Source organism: Mustela lutreola, chromosome 2, assembly GCF_030435805.1.
Source record: "Mustela lutreola isolate mMusLut2 chromosome 2, mMusLut2.pri, whole genome shotgun sequence".
Lineage (NCBI taxonomy): Eukaryota > Metazoa > Chordata > Mammalia > Carnivora > Mustelidae > Mustela > Mustela lutreola.
This window is the reverse complement of record NC_081291.1, coordinates 17,766,204-17,781,082: the sequence shown is the minus strand read 5'-3', so window position 1 is coordinate 17,781,082 and position 14,879 is coordinate 17,766,204. Positions and strand designations below refer to the sequence as shown.

The window sequence follows — 14,879 nt, the reverse complement described above, 5'->3', positions numbered from 1 at the left end:
CGGGGCTTGATCCCAGGACCCCCGGACCATGACCTGAGCCAAAGGCAGAGGCTTTAACCCACTGATCCACCCAGGTGCCCCTATGGCTTCATTTTCATTTTAATAGGAAATTTTTTTTTTTTTTTTTTTAATGAGTTCTGCATCCGTTGTGGGGCTTGAACTCATAACCCTGAGATCAAGAGTCAGTTAGCTTTACTGACTGAGCCAGCCAAGCACCCCAGTAGGAAATATTTTTAACATTAAGATGCTTTTCATATATAAAAAGTTTAAGAATGGGGCGACTGGGTGGTTTAGTCTGTTAAGTGTCTGCCTTTGGCTCAGGTCATGATCCCAGGAGTCCTGGGATCAAGTTCTACGTTGGGCTCCCTTCGTATCAGGGAATCTGCTTCTGCCCCTCCCCCTGCTCCTTTTCTGTCTCTCTTTCTCTCTCTCTCAAATAGATGAGTAAAACATCTTTACAAAAAAGCAGTTCAAGAAAACACCTTCCTTACCATCTTCCCTGTCATTTACCACAACCATTTGGCATCACTGGAGTATTGTTGTAATCCTATATATCTTATTTGGTGATTATTTTCAAAGTGTGACTATTTCATATCAGGCTGATTTTTATTTGGCTTTTTATTTTTATTTTATTATTTTTAAATTTAATTTTTTCAGTGTTTCAAGATTTATTTTATTATTATTATTTTTAAAGATTTTATTTATTTATTTAACAGACACAGGGAGAGAGGGAACTCAAGCAGGGGAATGGGAGAAGCAGACTTCACACCAAGCAGGGAGCCAGATTCGGGGCTCAGTCCCAGGACCCAGGGATCTTGACCTGAGCTGAAGGCAGATGGTTAACGACTGTGCCATCCAGGCGCCCAGGCTTTTTATTTTTAAATATATGTACCAGAATATGCCCCACCAAATACTTAGCTCCTTTAAGGTACTTTCATTGGAAAGTTGTACACTTAACTCTAGTGATATTGCCCTTACTTGGAGTCTTGTGGTCTTATCTGAGCCGAAGACAGCCGCTTAACTGACTGAGCCATCCAGGCGCCCCATTTTTTTTTTTTTTATTAACATATAATGTATTATTTGATTTAGGGGTAAACATTATTATTCTTTAAGGATAAGTGTGATCTTATCTATGTGTGTCTTTGTATATATATATGTCTTTATACATGCATTTAGACATACATATATTTAGAAATATACATGCATTAGACATAAATATATATATATATATACACACACACACACACACACACACACACATATATATATATCTTTAGAAGCCAATTTAAAGGAATAGGGTGGCTGATTCACTTGGAACTATACCTGACTTTTTTCCAAAAACCACAAAATATGACTCTAATATTGATACTTCTCTGCATGCCTTTAAGATCAACTCTGAATGGCATTCCTAATTGTTTTGAATAAATGGAACCTAGGACAGAATAAGTATATAGGTCTTTTTTGAAGGTGAGTCTTTATTACATTGACGATGTGATTTTTAAATTTGGAAGTGTCTCAGTTTTACTGTTGGTAATTGTAATTACATGTTCGGATTCAGAATTGTTTAAAAGGACACAATTGAGAAACTTGTGTTTTTTTCCTCTAAAACTAAAAAAAAAGGCAGTCATAATAGTATGTAACTTGGAGGGTTTTTATAGGTTACAGAAGCACTCATTTGCATCATAACCATTGCATGTCACAAAGCTTACTCTTACGGATCGTGGAGGTGTAACTCACATCCCTATTTTATAAAGACAAGTACTGTGTCAGTGGAAGCGTTTCACTGTTGCAGTGGACAGTTGGAATAACTTCAGTTTTCTGATTCTGAGCACCCCACTTCCTGACTCATTCTCAGAACCTCAGGAATCAGCTGCCAGCAATTCAGAAAAGAAAGTGCTTAGGGTTAAACATTCATGTGTGTTTTGTTCTTGGTGAATATAGAAATTGTGTTTTTTTGTGGGCTTCCTAACCTTTAACAATAAAACAGCAAGAGACATGTTTGAACTATATAATTGCTTATAGCTGTTTTTATAGTAAAACTTGGAAAGTTGTTACATATAACTATATAGTACTAATTCATCTTAGAAATTATCTTCCTAGAAGTTTTCAGGTTAATTCATTGTATTTATAGTATTTGGCAATACAGATCCCGTTCAAACAGTTTAAATGTTCCCAAATGATGCAAGAATAAATGCCTTTTTTTTTTTTAAGTAAATAAACTCTGTGTTTAAAAGGGTGATCGAACTCAGGACTCTGAGATCAAGAGTCACGTGCTCAGGGCACCTGGGTGGCTCAGTGATTAAGCATCTGGCTTTGGCTCAGGTCATGAGCCCTGGGTCTTGAGATTGAGCCCTGCATTGGGCTGCCTGCTCAGCGGGAAACCTGCTTCTTCCTCTCTTGCTTCCCTTACTCGTGTTTTCTCTCTCACTGTCTTCTCTCTCTTTCAAATAAATAAATCTTAAAAAAAAAAAAAAAAAAAGAGTCATACGTTCTACTGACTAAGCCAGCCAGACAATGCCTATAGTTACAGTCACAATTATTGATTTGTTCTTCCCTGCATAACCAGTTACTGCATATCTGGAAAGCCACTGAGAAACTATAAAGTATCATCATAAAAACACTGTATTAGCGTCAAAACCTTTGTACTGTATACACAGTTGGGTCATTTGTATCATGCATTAGACCTGATTTTTACCTGGTCTCTGTAGTGCTTATCACCTGTAACACTTTATAAAATTACCAGTGCCTTTATCTCACTATTAAAATTCAGTTCTATAATCTTTTTAAAGGCAGTAGATTACCAAAATCTTTAAAAAAAAATTCAGTTCAGCACAAACTCTTTGAGGGCTGGGCGAAAGGGTTCATTGATGTTAAGAGCCCAAGAAACTGTTGATGTAAACTCCATCGTCTTTCGGCTGGTCATTCACTTCATCAGTTTGTTGCCATGCCAGCTGCTGTGATGTCTGGCCATTTCCAGTGAAGTCTGTATTTTGTTGCTCATCATCTACTTATGATGTGTTATATCAAGAACATAATGCAATACATAGCTTTCAATGTGTTGATAGAAGTTTTTGAGTTTGGATGTGGGAATGGAAGAACTACAATTAAGTTTTGTGGGTAAGAAGGGGAAGGCTTTCTGCTGTTAATACATAGAACTTGTATGAGATAATTAAGTTCTTTCTTTTTTTTTTTTTAAAGCTTTTATTTATTTATTTGATAGAGGGAGGCACAGGAGAAAGGAAACACAAGCAGGGGGCGTGGGAGAGGGAGAAGCAGGGAGCCTGATGGAGCTTGATCCCAGGACCCTGGGATCGTGACCTGAGCTGAAGGCAGACGCTTAATGACTGAGCCACCCAGGTGCCCCAAGATAATTAAGTTCTGAAAATAATGTTCAGTTTTTGGAATTAATCAATTTTACTTTGAAAATTAAACAAACTTAGTTCAAATTTCAAGATTTCATTTTTCCAAGAGGACTTTTTATTTTTTATTCCCCAGTATTCACGTGATTGAACGGCGTGCTCTTCCTGAGTTTTTCAATGGAAAAAACAAATCCAAGACACCAGAAATGTGAGTGAAATGTGAAGATGTAATCTTGATACTGTTACTTACTTTAGAATGGGGTCAGTGTCTAGAAAAATTGTTCATTTGAATGTGTTGGGCAGGGGTTTTTAAAAGGATACTTCTGAGTTCATTTTTGCTAATGTGTAGAGGTCTGCAAATGTGTTATTCCGTCCAGAACAGTGTTCATATCTCAGCCACACAGAATTCCTTGTTGTAAAGGAAATTGTTCTAGATTTTTTTCTTTCATTTGCATCTTGAACCTACAACCTTGAACTACATGCATGTCAGCTCTTATAGCTAAAATTGAATTCGGTAACAAGCATTCACAAAATGGGTTCAGGTTTCTCCCAGACAGTTTCCACCTTGTATGTACCTGTGTGTAATAGATTGTGTGTGTGTGTGTGTGTGTGTGTGTGTATAGTAAGCTAGGAGAAAGTGACATCTTTATCTTATTTTCCTGATGAATGACTAGTAATTCAAGGAATGCCTAATATGATGTCACAGCTGCCTATAAATCGATCTTAATTACATAAGCATTGTTGTGCTTTTACATTGGAAATACAAAAACATGGGTGGAAGAATCTTGTTAGGAAGTATTTTTCCCTTTGCCTTGTGACCCTTAAATACATGTTTCTGGAAACCCTTCCCCCTAAAAATAAATCCACACCTATCATATTGTAAAATACTTTTCTGTATAGTATCTTTATAGCATTAATTCATTGTTTGTTATGCTTATGTGATTTCACAAATAGATGTCTCATGTTTCTATTGTTAGGGAGGGATAATTGTCCACATAAAACACCTGCTAGAATACAGATAATTAAATAATAAGTTTTTTCTTGTAATAGATTGTCCATGATAGTTTGAGAGTTTAAGTTTAGATGTCAGAGATAATTCCTGCCTTTCCATGACAAAGCTGTAAGGTTTCATTTAAAACCACAATCAGGGTGCCTGGGTGGCTCAGTGGTTGAGCCGCTGCCTTCGGCTCAGGTCATGATCTCAGGGTCCTGGGATCGAGTCCCGCATCGGGCTCTCTGCTCTGCAGGGAGCCTGCTTCCTCCTCTCTCTCTCTCTGCCTGCCTCTCTGCCTGCTTGTGATTTCTCTCTGTCAAATAAATAAATAAAAATCTTAAAAAAAAAAAAAAAACCACAATCAGAGTTGGCATAAGAAACCCTTTTAGTTTTTCCATCTAGTTAGACATGGTATATTCTTCTATCTAACATGTTGATTGCCAGCATTTGTATAGATACTTACGGTTCTTGACAATCTTCTGTTTACAAGCACAGTTTAGCAGTTTAGTTCGCTTAAATTTAAACATTTTTACCTTTGGGTCTTTGTTTATCCACCTGTGCTTATACAAGACCTTTTTTGAGCAGACCTTTTGTACTCTGATGTAGCTGCCCTTAACCTGCCAGATTTTTGTTTTGCTTTTGTGGCAAGAACTTTTGCTGGGTCTCTAGCATCTCAACAATCTTGTTTTAAATATTTTGTTGGAAAAAAATATATATATATTTTGTTGTAGAAATGTTTGGGTATGTTGTGAAATTTACTGTGACTCAGAATTTCAGTTTTTCTTTTCGTTTTTTAATCTGTTTTTGTCTCAGCTTTGATTTTGGCCTCATGGATTTTAGTCCTCGTCTAGCTGGATATATAACCATTGTTGGAACCAGATTCACGTGTGGCTGTAGGAAGAATCTAGAAATAAGACACATCGTGTGTTAAGAGCATAGGTTCCAGAGTGCTAACTCCCCCTACCTGCTGTGTTGAATTCTGGCGCCACACTTAACCAGTCTTGTGGTCTAGGACACATTCTTTAATCTGTGCTTAAGTTTGCTCATTGATAAATGAAATGAGCAAATGGAGAAGTTGTGAGGTTTAAATGAGTTATGGTTGGATACACAGTAGTTAGGGAGACAGCCTAAGTAACCAGGTGTCATTTGCAAATTCTGCAGGGAACTAATGATTTATCCATATACCCCTGTGACCAGTTTTGTATTTATGTTAGTTCACATTATTACTACTGTTATTATTATTACTATTATTATTTTTAGTGTAAACTCTGTGCCGAGTGTGGGTCTCCAACTCATGTCCCTGAGATCAAGAGTCGCTTGCTCTACCAACTGAGCCAGCCATGTGCCCCTGTGTTACTTCATATTAACTTCATCAGATTTTACTACATTTTAGTTATTATTGTTAAATATTAGTAAATAGTTGTTTTGCATATTAAGGGTTCTTATCCTTGGTTACGTTCATGACTGTAACTACTCAATACTGCTGGTTGGAATGTTAACTTTTTGTTGGATTTGGTTGTGAGGAATGTGATGATTTTTGGCTCTGTGAGTTATTTCTGAAAGGATGTGTGTCTATCTTATGAATTTTGCCACTGCTTTTTAGATACTTGGCATATCGAAATTTTATGATTGACACATATCGCCTAAACCCCCAAGAATATTTAACCAGCACTGCTTGTCGGAGGAACTTGACTGGAGACGTGTGTGCTGTGATGAGGTAAAACGCCTGACTTTTTCTCAGACGCTTCACTTCAGGAGGTTACCAATGCCCTGCTGTTTAATGTTTGAGTGCTTACACTTGATGTTTTCTTTGTTAATAAAACACCTTAATCAAATGTCTTTTATTTAGGGGTTGAATGTATTTAATACCTTGGCGTTTTCTCCTCGTTTTAAGATTTTACAGTTGACATCTTTTATTTTATAATGAAATCCTAGAATGACCAGGGATTGAGAGTGAGTTGAGCGGGAGAGTGAATAAGCTCTGTCCACTAGATCTGTCTCTAAAGAAACACATCAAATGTGAATCTCCTTGCTTGAGTTTGGTCTGTGTATGAGTTCTTTCACTATGGACTTACATGAACATTTCCTCTCTTATTTCTGTGATTGAAATAATTGGGCTTTGTACTAGGTTTTGGGGTGCTATGCTGTCAACATCGAGTGTTTAGAAATTGTCCCTCAAATAACAAACCAGACTTGTCAGTTAACTTTGTGATGGTTCATAGCCTACGGAGAACATTTACTTGTTCTGTTGTTCTTGTTTTTTTAATGAATTGTGATGACGAAGGAGACGGGGTACATTCTCTAGATTTTAACTTTCAGAACTTTGCTCTTCCAGGGTTCATGCCTTTTTAGAGCAGTGGGGGCTTGTTAATTACCAAGTGGATCCAGAAAGTCGACCCATGGCTATGGGACCTCCTCCTACTCCTCATTTTAATGTGTTAGCTGATACCCCCTCTGGGCTTGTGCCTCTACATCTTCGATCACCTCAGGTAACTTAATTATTACACTAATATTACTATAATTCACTATTAGTAATTATTATACTAATAGACTAATGTTAGGCAGCATCGTTACACTATACACTGATTGTGTGAAACTTTTTCCCCTTCCTAACATTTGGAAAGTGGACATCCATACACATATTCTTGAAAAGATTAGTATGTCAACCATATTTTATATAGCCTTAGGTTAGAATAACATGAGTTGAAGGTATAAATTATAATTCACATGAAATGGGAGAACATATTAAAGAAAACTTGTTACCAGTTTTCTCTGGGATTTAATAGAGATAAAAAATGTTGCCTATATAGTTAAGTTGAAATGTTGGAAGTATAGGGTGAAGGTGTGGGTATTTTTTTTTTTTTTAATCTTCTTACATGCCATTGTTAAACAGTGCTTTAAAAACTTCTATCCCCCTGACTTTGTGGAGGTTAATACAGCCATTTATCATTTTTCTGACTCGTAGGTCCCTGCTGCTCAGCAGATGTTAAATTTTCCTGAGAAGAACAAGGAAAAACCAATTGATTTGCAGAACTTTGGTCTTCGTACTGACATTTACTCTAAGAAAACCTTAGCAAAGGTAAGGACTTTTTTCTAGGCACAGCTGGACTGTAATCCAGCATGATCTCTTCTTGTCCTTCTAGGAAGTATTTTTTTTTAAGAAGGTGTGCATTTCACTTAACCTGCTGGCATTTTATAAAATAACAATCACTTATCTTACCATTTTTTTCTGTGTGGTTAGAATATAGGTATTTTAAAGTAACTGATTAATATGTTAAAACAAGGAAAAGTGGAGAATTTCAACATATTTGGAATCTATAGGAAGAATCAAATGTATATTGTATAATTGAAAAATATGCCTGAAATTAACTCATTGATGGTTTTAGCAACAGGCTAAACACAACAGAAGACAGTATTAGTGAGCTCAGACAGAAAGTAGATATATTGAAACTGAAGCATCAAGAGAAAAAGAAATTGGATGAGGGTGAGGGAGGGGGACAAAGGGAACAGAGCGCAAGGGACACATGAGCTACTATAAAAAGAATTCATATTTATCATTAGAGACCTGTAGGAAGAGAAAGAATGAAGCAAAAGTGATATTTGAAGATTTAATGGCTAAACATTTTTGATTAAAAAAAGATATCACGGGGCACCTGGGTGGCTCAGTGGGTTGAGGCTCTGCTTTCGGCTCAGGTCATTGATCTCAGGATTCTGGGATCGAGCCCCGCATCAGGCTCTCTGCTCAGCGGGGAACCTGCTTCTCCCTATCTCTCTCTGCCTACTTGTGATCTCTCTCTCTCTCTCTCTCTGTGTGTGTGTGTGTGTCAAGTAAATAAATAAATAAATAAATAGACAAACAAAATCTTCAAAAAAAAAAGGTTATCAATTCATGAGTCTGAACAGATCCAGTTTGGATGCAGAGGAAACCACATTCAGGACCATCACACTTAAACTTATCTTAAAAACTAACGTCTTAAAAACAGCCACTTTGTGGGGGGTCAGCAGGGTTGGAGAAGGACACATTAAATTCAAAGGAACAATCATGAAATTGATGTCTGACTTGTCAACAGAAATGACAGAAGCCAGAGGGGGACAATATAATAACATTTTAAAATGCTGAAGCCGAAATGTTTTAAATAACATTCATTTAAAAATTCTGCAGTTATGTTTGCAGTAAAGTACCTTTTAGGAGGGAAAGGACAGCGACGACATCGAGAGGTATGGGAGGGCATCGCTAGCACACAGTGTAGGAAAACCAAGGGGAGTTTTTCAGGATGAGGGCCCCTGGTCCCTGATGGATGCATGTGACTAGGAAGGAAGCATTCCCAGGAAAAGAAGGAATGTGTGGTTAAATATAAAGGAATGTGGACTGTTGAAGCAGTTTTTATTTTGGGGAGTTCATAACATGTAGAAATGACAAAAATGGCAGAAAAATGACCATTATATGAAGTTGAAATCCTGGTATCTTTTAGAAATGTGATCAAAATGCTGATTCACATTAAACTATGTAATACTTTGGCAAAGCATTTTGGAAAAGGCCTGGATCTATGTGGAAGAAGAATGAGTGCCAGAAGAGGTCAACACATATGTCAGTGAAAAGAGGTTTTCTCCTCATTTGTAGTCTAAGAAAATGGTAATAGACTTTTCAGACTAAGAATGATACGAACATATATTTAGGTTAACAACATGTGAATGTTAACGAGCAAACAGGGCTCAAGGCATAGGAAGGGAAAATGGAAGTATAGTGCATTATAGTTTCTTTACTAGACAATATGTGTAATGTAGTATTTGAAGGTACACCGTGGCAAGTTAGACATGAGTATTGTGAATCATAGAGTATGTAAAGACCCATAACTAATAAGTTAATGATGGAGATAAAAACAGCAAGACCCCCAAAAAAGTTACTCCATAAAAGGGAAAGAAAGAGAAAGGCAGGAGATAGATGTGCTGGGTAGAATATGGCAAGATCGTAGGTGTACATATATGTCCATGGGGGTAGCCCTAACCTTATGTGTAAGTGGTTGTAATATTCCCATTAAGCAGCAGAAACTGTCACATTGCATTAAAAAAAAAGTCAAGCATATATTGCCTACAAAAAACCCACTTGAAATATAAAAATAAAAGGATAAGAAAAGACATATCTTCCAAATACTAATCAGAAGAACAAGAGAGTCATTATGTTAATATTAGCAGATGTAGACCTTAGGACAAGTTATTTTACCAGGATTAAACCATGGACATTTCATAATGATAAAGGCATTAATCAGAAGGACATAATTATCCTAAGTATGTGTAAAGTTAATTTAAAAAATTCAAAATATGTAAAGCAAAAGCTGATAGAATAGAAAGGAGCAATAGACAAACATAAAATTATAGTTGGAAATTTCATTAACCCATTCTCAGTAATTGATAGAACAAGTAGGTTGAAAGTCAGTAAGAAAAGATTTAGACCAAGACTGAACCAAGATGACCTATTTGGTACGTAGAAAGCTCTATGCAAAATAACAGTAAAAACAAATTCCTTTTTTTTTTTTTAAAGATTTTATTTATTTGAGAGAGCATGAGCTGGGGTTGGGGAAGAAGGGGCAAAAGGAGAGGGAAAAGCAGACTTGCTGCTGAGCAGAGCCCAATGTGGTGCTTGAGCCCAGGACCCTGAGATCATGACCTGAGCTGAAGGCAGATGGTTAACCAACTGAGCCACTCAGGAGGCCTGAAAACACCATTCTTTTAAAGTTCTTGGGGAATATTCTCCAAAGTATATTCAGTTCTGAGCCATAAAATGGGTCTCAGTTTTAAAGGAGTGATACTATAAAATGTGATTTAAGATTTCATACATGTGATATAAATGTGGTTGGCTAACCACAACAAAATTAATCTAGAAACCAAAACCAGAAAAACCGTAGAAAGCGAATGAAATAAGGAGATGGTTATTTGAAAGGATGAATAAGTTTGACAAGCCTCTAACCCGAGTGATCAAAAAGAAAAGAGAAGACACAAATTACAGATCAGAAAAGGGAGGAGGGATTTTTTTATTTTTATTTTTTTTTTTTAGATTTTATTTATTTATTGGACTGCCCAGCAGAGAGCCTGATGTGGGGCTCATTCCCACCCCCCTAAGATCATTATAACCTGAACTGAAATCAAGAGTCAGAGGCTTAATTGACTGAGCCACCCAGGTGCCCCCATGATATGTGTTCTTTGATGAATGCTGAGAGATTTGCAGACAGAAGAGGAAAGGACAGGGCACCTGGGTGGCTCCATCGGTGAGGTGTCTGTGTTTGGCTCAGGTCTTGATCCCAGGGTCCTGGGAATGAGTTCTGCATCTGGCTCCCTGCTACATGGGGAGCTTGCTTCTCCCTCTCCCTCTGCTTCTCTCTTTCTGTCTTTGTCTCATAAATAAATAAATAAAATCTTAAAAAAAGAGGAGGAAAGGGCACCAGTTAAAATGAGGTGGCTACAAACCAAGGAGTTTAGAGCAGCCACCAGAAAGCAGAAGAGGCATAGAATGAATTCTCTCCAAGAGCATCCAGAGAGAATATGGCCCTACTAAGATTAAGACTTTTGTCTCAGTTATATTGATTTTGGACTTCCAGCCTCCTGAGCTGTGAGAGAATGAATTTTCATTATTCTAGGACATCAGGTTTGTGATAATTTGATTACAGTAGCCACAGGAAATTAATGCACTTGGATAGCCTTGTGTCTGTTATATCTATATGTAGTGAAACACCTTTCTAAATACAAAACTCTAGGCCCAGATGATTCTCTTGATGCTTTTGTACCAAACATTTTTGGTAAAAATTTATTTATTTGCCAGAGCACAAGCAGGGGGAGTAGCAGGCAGAGGGTGGAGCAGACTCCCTGCTGAGCAGGGAACCGGCCGCAGGACTCAATCCCAGGACCTTGGGATCATGACTTGAGCCAAAGGAAGATGCCCAGCCGACTGAGCCACCCAGACATCCCTGTACCAAACATTTAAGGAAGAAATAATACCAACCTATACAAACTCTGTCAGGAAATAAAAGTGGAGGAAACAGTATTATAGCTAAATATATATAAACACACCCAGTCACTGAGCTCCTAGCTATATAAATAAGATAAATCAGTTTTTTAAAGAATGGATATATAAAAAAATGTGCATGAATGTTCTTAGCAGCCTTATCGGGATAGCCAGAAACTGTAAACAGTGATTAATCAAGCATATAGTGGATAAATTGTGGTTTATTAAAACGATGTAATATTAACACAGAAATGAAGAATTGATCTCCTTCATGTAAAGAGTGGGGTTGAATGTCATTGACATAATATTAAGCCAGACCCACAAACTCATACTGAACGGTTTTACAAAGTTCATATCCAAGAAAAACTAACCTATGATTATAGAATTGGGAATAGTGTGTACTTCTGTGAGTTGCTCTCAACTTGAGGTTTAAAGGAGAGACCCCTTGGATGTTGATTTGAGTGGTAGTTACATTGTTACATGGGTGTATATGTGAAAAGATGTGGGTATTTTATTGTACATACATTCTACCCCAGTAAGTACAAAAGAAAAAATTTCTACAATTGTGCAGAAACCCCCACAGTCATCTCATGGACCCTGTTGAGATAATGCACTCTTCCCAGAACCAGTTTTTATCAAGAGGAAAAACTATACCGTGTGGCTGGGAGGTGGAGAAATTCTCGCTCTGCATGTCCCCAGTAAATGCTGTCACATGTAGTTTGTATGGATCTTTCCTGTAGTCAGATTTGCCTTCTTTAGGATTTAGGGGAAGTGTTAATGAATTTTCGTCCTCTTGGAGCTCCAAATCTGATTGATGGTCACTTCTGAGGTTGGTTCACTAAAAGATGAATATTGGTTATTAGGATCCTTAAGGAATCTGAACAGTGTTTTATGAATTACAGCTATATGCATTTTTTTTCCCTCTCACAGCGTCATGCATATGACTTGAATTCTACAAGGCTTCCGTTTCTCTTTATTCTCTAGATAGAGGACTAGTTATTTTTAGTACATTTTTTTTTCAAAAATTTCAGAATGATATGTATCGAATACCATGGAAATCTAGCAAGTCGTAATTTAACTTTTACCTATAATATTTAGTGCAGTTACACAGAAAGGTTGAATCAAATAACTTGAGAAGCTTTATTATCACAATCAAGGAAATCACAGATCATAGATATTTTCTCTTGATTTGTTAAATTCTAATCTCCCAAAATAGAGTTTTCAGAGAAGGGATATATTAGAATGTATATTTTGAATTGGTAACATTTATAGGTGAAGGATAATGTCAGGTGTGCCACGCATCCTGTCCTCTGCCAGTCTATGAATGGAGCAGGGCCTTCCAACTCAAGAAGTATGAATCAATTGATAAATCTTAATTTTTATGTAACACAAAATTGTCTTTCTTCTCTCCCCATGTTCATGTGAATTGGCAGTTAAAGGGATTCTTATACAAAGAGTGATTTGAAATTTAAGGAATCACTTGGTAATTATTTTAATCAAGAGGTGATAAAATTGAGAATTTGAACTTGTTGCAGTTGGAATCAAGAATCCCTCAGAGTAATTCATATGTAGTATAATTTGTCTTTGAATCGTGGAAAAAGTGCTTCCTTCAAGTTATACCAAATATTTGTGTTATGGAAAATTTCATAGCCAGCTCATGGTATGCATTAAAATATTGTAGCCTTTGTAGCTTCAAAAGGTATCTTTAAATATCAAAATGATAGAAGTAATATGTCTGAGTGGTCTATGAGTCCTTGATAGACAAGAAATCATTGAAATAGGTCTGCCTTTCTGCTGGAAGTTTAGGGTCCTTTAAGTGTTTTATTTATTATTTTATTTATTAAGTGTTTATTTGGTTGTTTGCATAAAACAGCTCCCTCTACATAGAAGGGACTCCTCCTGAGCTCCATATCAGCCTTTAGGAAACGAGTACCTAATTTCTGGTTTTGTTTCTTTAGAGTAAAGGTGCCAGTGCTGGAAGGGAATGGACTGAACAAGAGACCCTTCTGCTCCTGGAGGTAAGCACGTCAATAGCAGAGCCCCGTTAGCACACAGGAGATGGATGCTTAGTCTGTGTGACTCACATTTGAAATACACCTTCGGAATTAATCCTGAAGTTTTTTGAACCAGGTATCGAGTTTTAATAGAATTTTCTTGGGCCGTCGTCGAATATCGCACCTCACACCCTGAGGTGATATACTGGCTATCGGTAGGGAAGATCAAGCCTGGATACGTGTTTTTTTGGCACAGGTTGGGTTATTTTGTTTATTTTAAATCTTTGCCAACATGTAACAAATAACTAGAGCTTTGCAAAAGTAGTCTAGATTTCTAATTTTTCCTCCAAAATTGGAAGATGTGGTAATTCTGGCACCTCATTCCCATGGAGCAGTAGTTGGCTCACCTCGAGTAGCAGGTGTTCCTTGGAAGTAGAATGTTTCTTCAGATCCCAGTTTTCTTCAAACTTAGCCCACCTTGGTTATTGTCGATTTGTTCTCCAGTGCTTACATGCATTTGAGTCCACAACCTCTGTATTTCCCAGAATGATTCCAGAGAAGTAGATAAAGACATCTGTCCTTGAAAATACTATTTTGGGGGCGCCTGGGTGGCTCAGTGGGTTAAGCCGCTGCCTTCGGCTCGGGTCATGGTCTCAGGGTCCTGGGATCGAGTCCCGAATCGGGCTCTCTGCTCAGCAGGGAGCCTGCTTCCTCCTCTCTCTCTCTCTCTGCCTGCCTCTCTGCCTGCTTGTGATTTCTCTCTGTCAAATAAATAAATAAAATCTTAAAAAAAAAAAAAAGAAAATACTATTTTGTTCTTGAAAGCAGAACACTAAACCAATGATAATTCAAGATATCTGCCATTCGGCCTGTTGAATGCTTTTTGGATTTCTTCATGTCTTGGAGATTCTTGCAAATTCATATACAAGTAGATCTTAGCAATTATTTTTGCATTGAAGGTAAGAAATACAGACTATTGGGTTCCGTATTTATCAGCCATTTCTGAAGAAGGATCATTTATCTTGTCCTAGAACAATCATTGGGTAAAGTGAAGACTATGACACTACTTAGTATTTGTGGGTAAGATGTGCATGTGAGAGCTAAATTAGGACTCAGTGAGGAAGTTTACTGTTTAATCTCTTAGGAATGCTTTTGTCTACAAAGAACAGAAAATCTCACTTTCCCCACAAAGAACAGAAAATCTAATCTAGCAGCCTTATGTCTTTAAACCATAAGGATGTTGGGTTTTTTTGTTCAACTAGCTGTCTTCAGATTGGCAGTTCCAACTTTTTTTTCTCTCTTTAATGGTTTTATAATTATTTGAGAGAGAGAGTCCGCGTTGTATGCACAAGTGGTGGGGAGGGGCAGAGGAGAGGGAGAAGTCGACTTTGGGCTGAGCAGAGAGCCCAGCTCGGGCTGTATCCCAGGACCCTAAGATCATGACCTGAGCCAAAGGCAGAGGCTTAACCCCCTGAGCCATCCAGGTGCCCCCCGCAACATTCTTTTCACTTTTCAAGTATATCATCAGGTTCCTA

General features: G+C 37.4%; 1 protein-coding gene across 3 annotated transcripts in view; it reads left to right on the top strand.

Moving 5' to 3' along the window:
- The window catches only part of SMARCC1 (SWI/SNF related, matrix associated, actin dependent regulator of chromatin subfamily c member 1), a 169,685-nt gene that overhangs the window by 81,540 nt on the left and 73,266 nt on the right, over window positions 1-14,879 (top strand). For all 3 annotated transcript variants that reach the window (XM_059160755.1, XM_059160754.1, XM_059160756.1), the window contains exons 15-19: window positions 3,496-3,567; window positions 5,957-6,070; window positions 6,689-6,842; window positions 7,319-7,432; window positions 13,309-13,368. In XM_059160755.1, coding sequence (XP_059016738.1) covers window positions 3,496-3,567; window positions 5,957-6,070; window positions 6,689-6,842; window positions 7,319-7,432; window positions 13,309-13,368 — 514 coding nt within the window. The remainder of the gene's footprint in view (window positions 1-3,495; window positions 3,568-5,956; window positions 6,071-6,688; window positions 6,843-7,318; window positions 7,433-13,308; window positions 13,369-14,879) is intronic.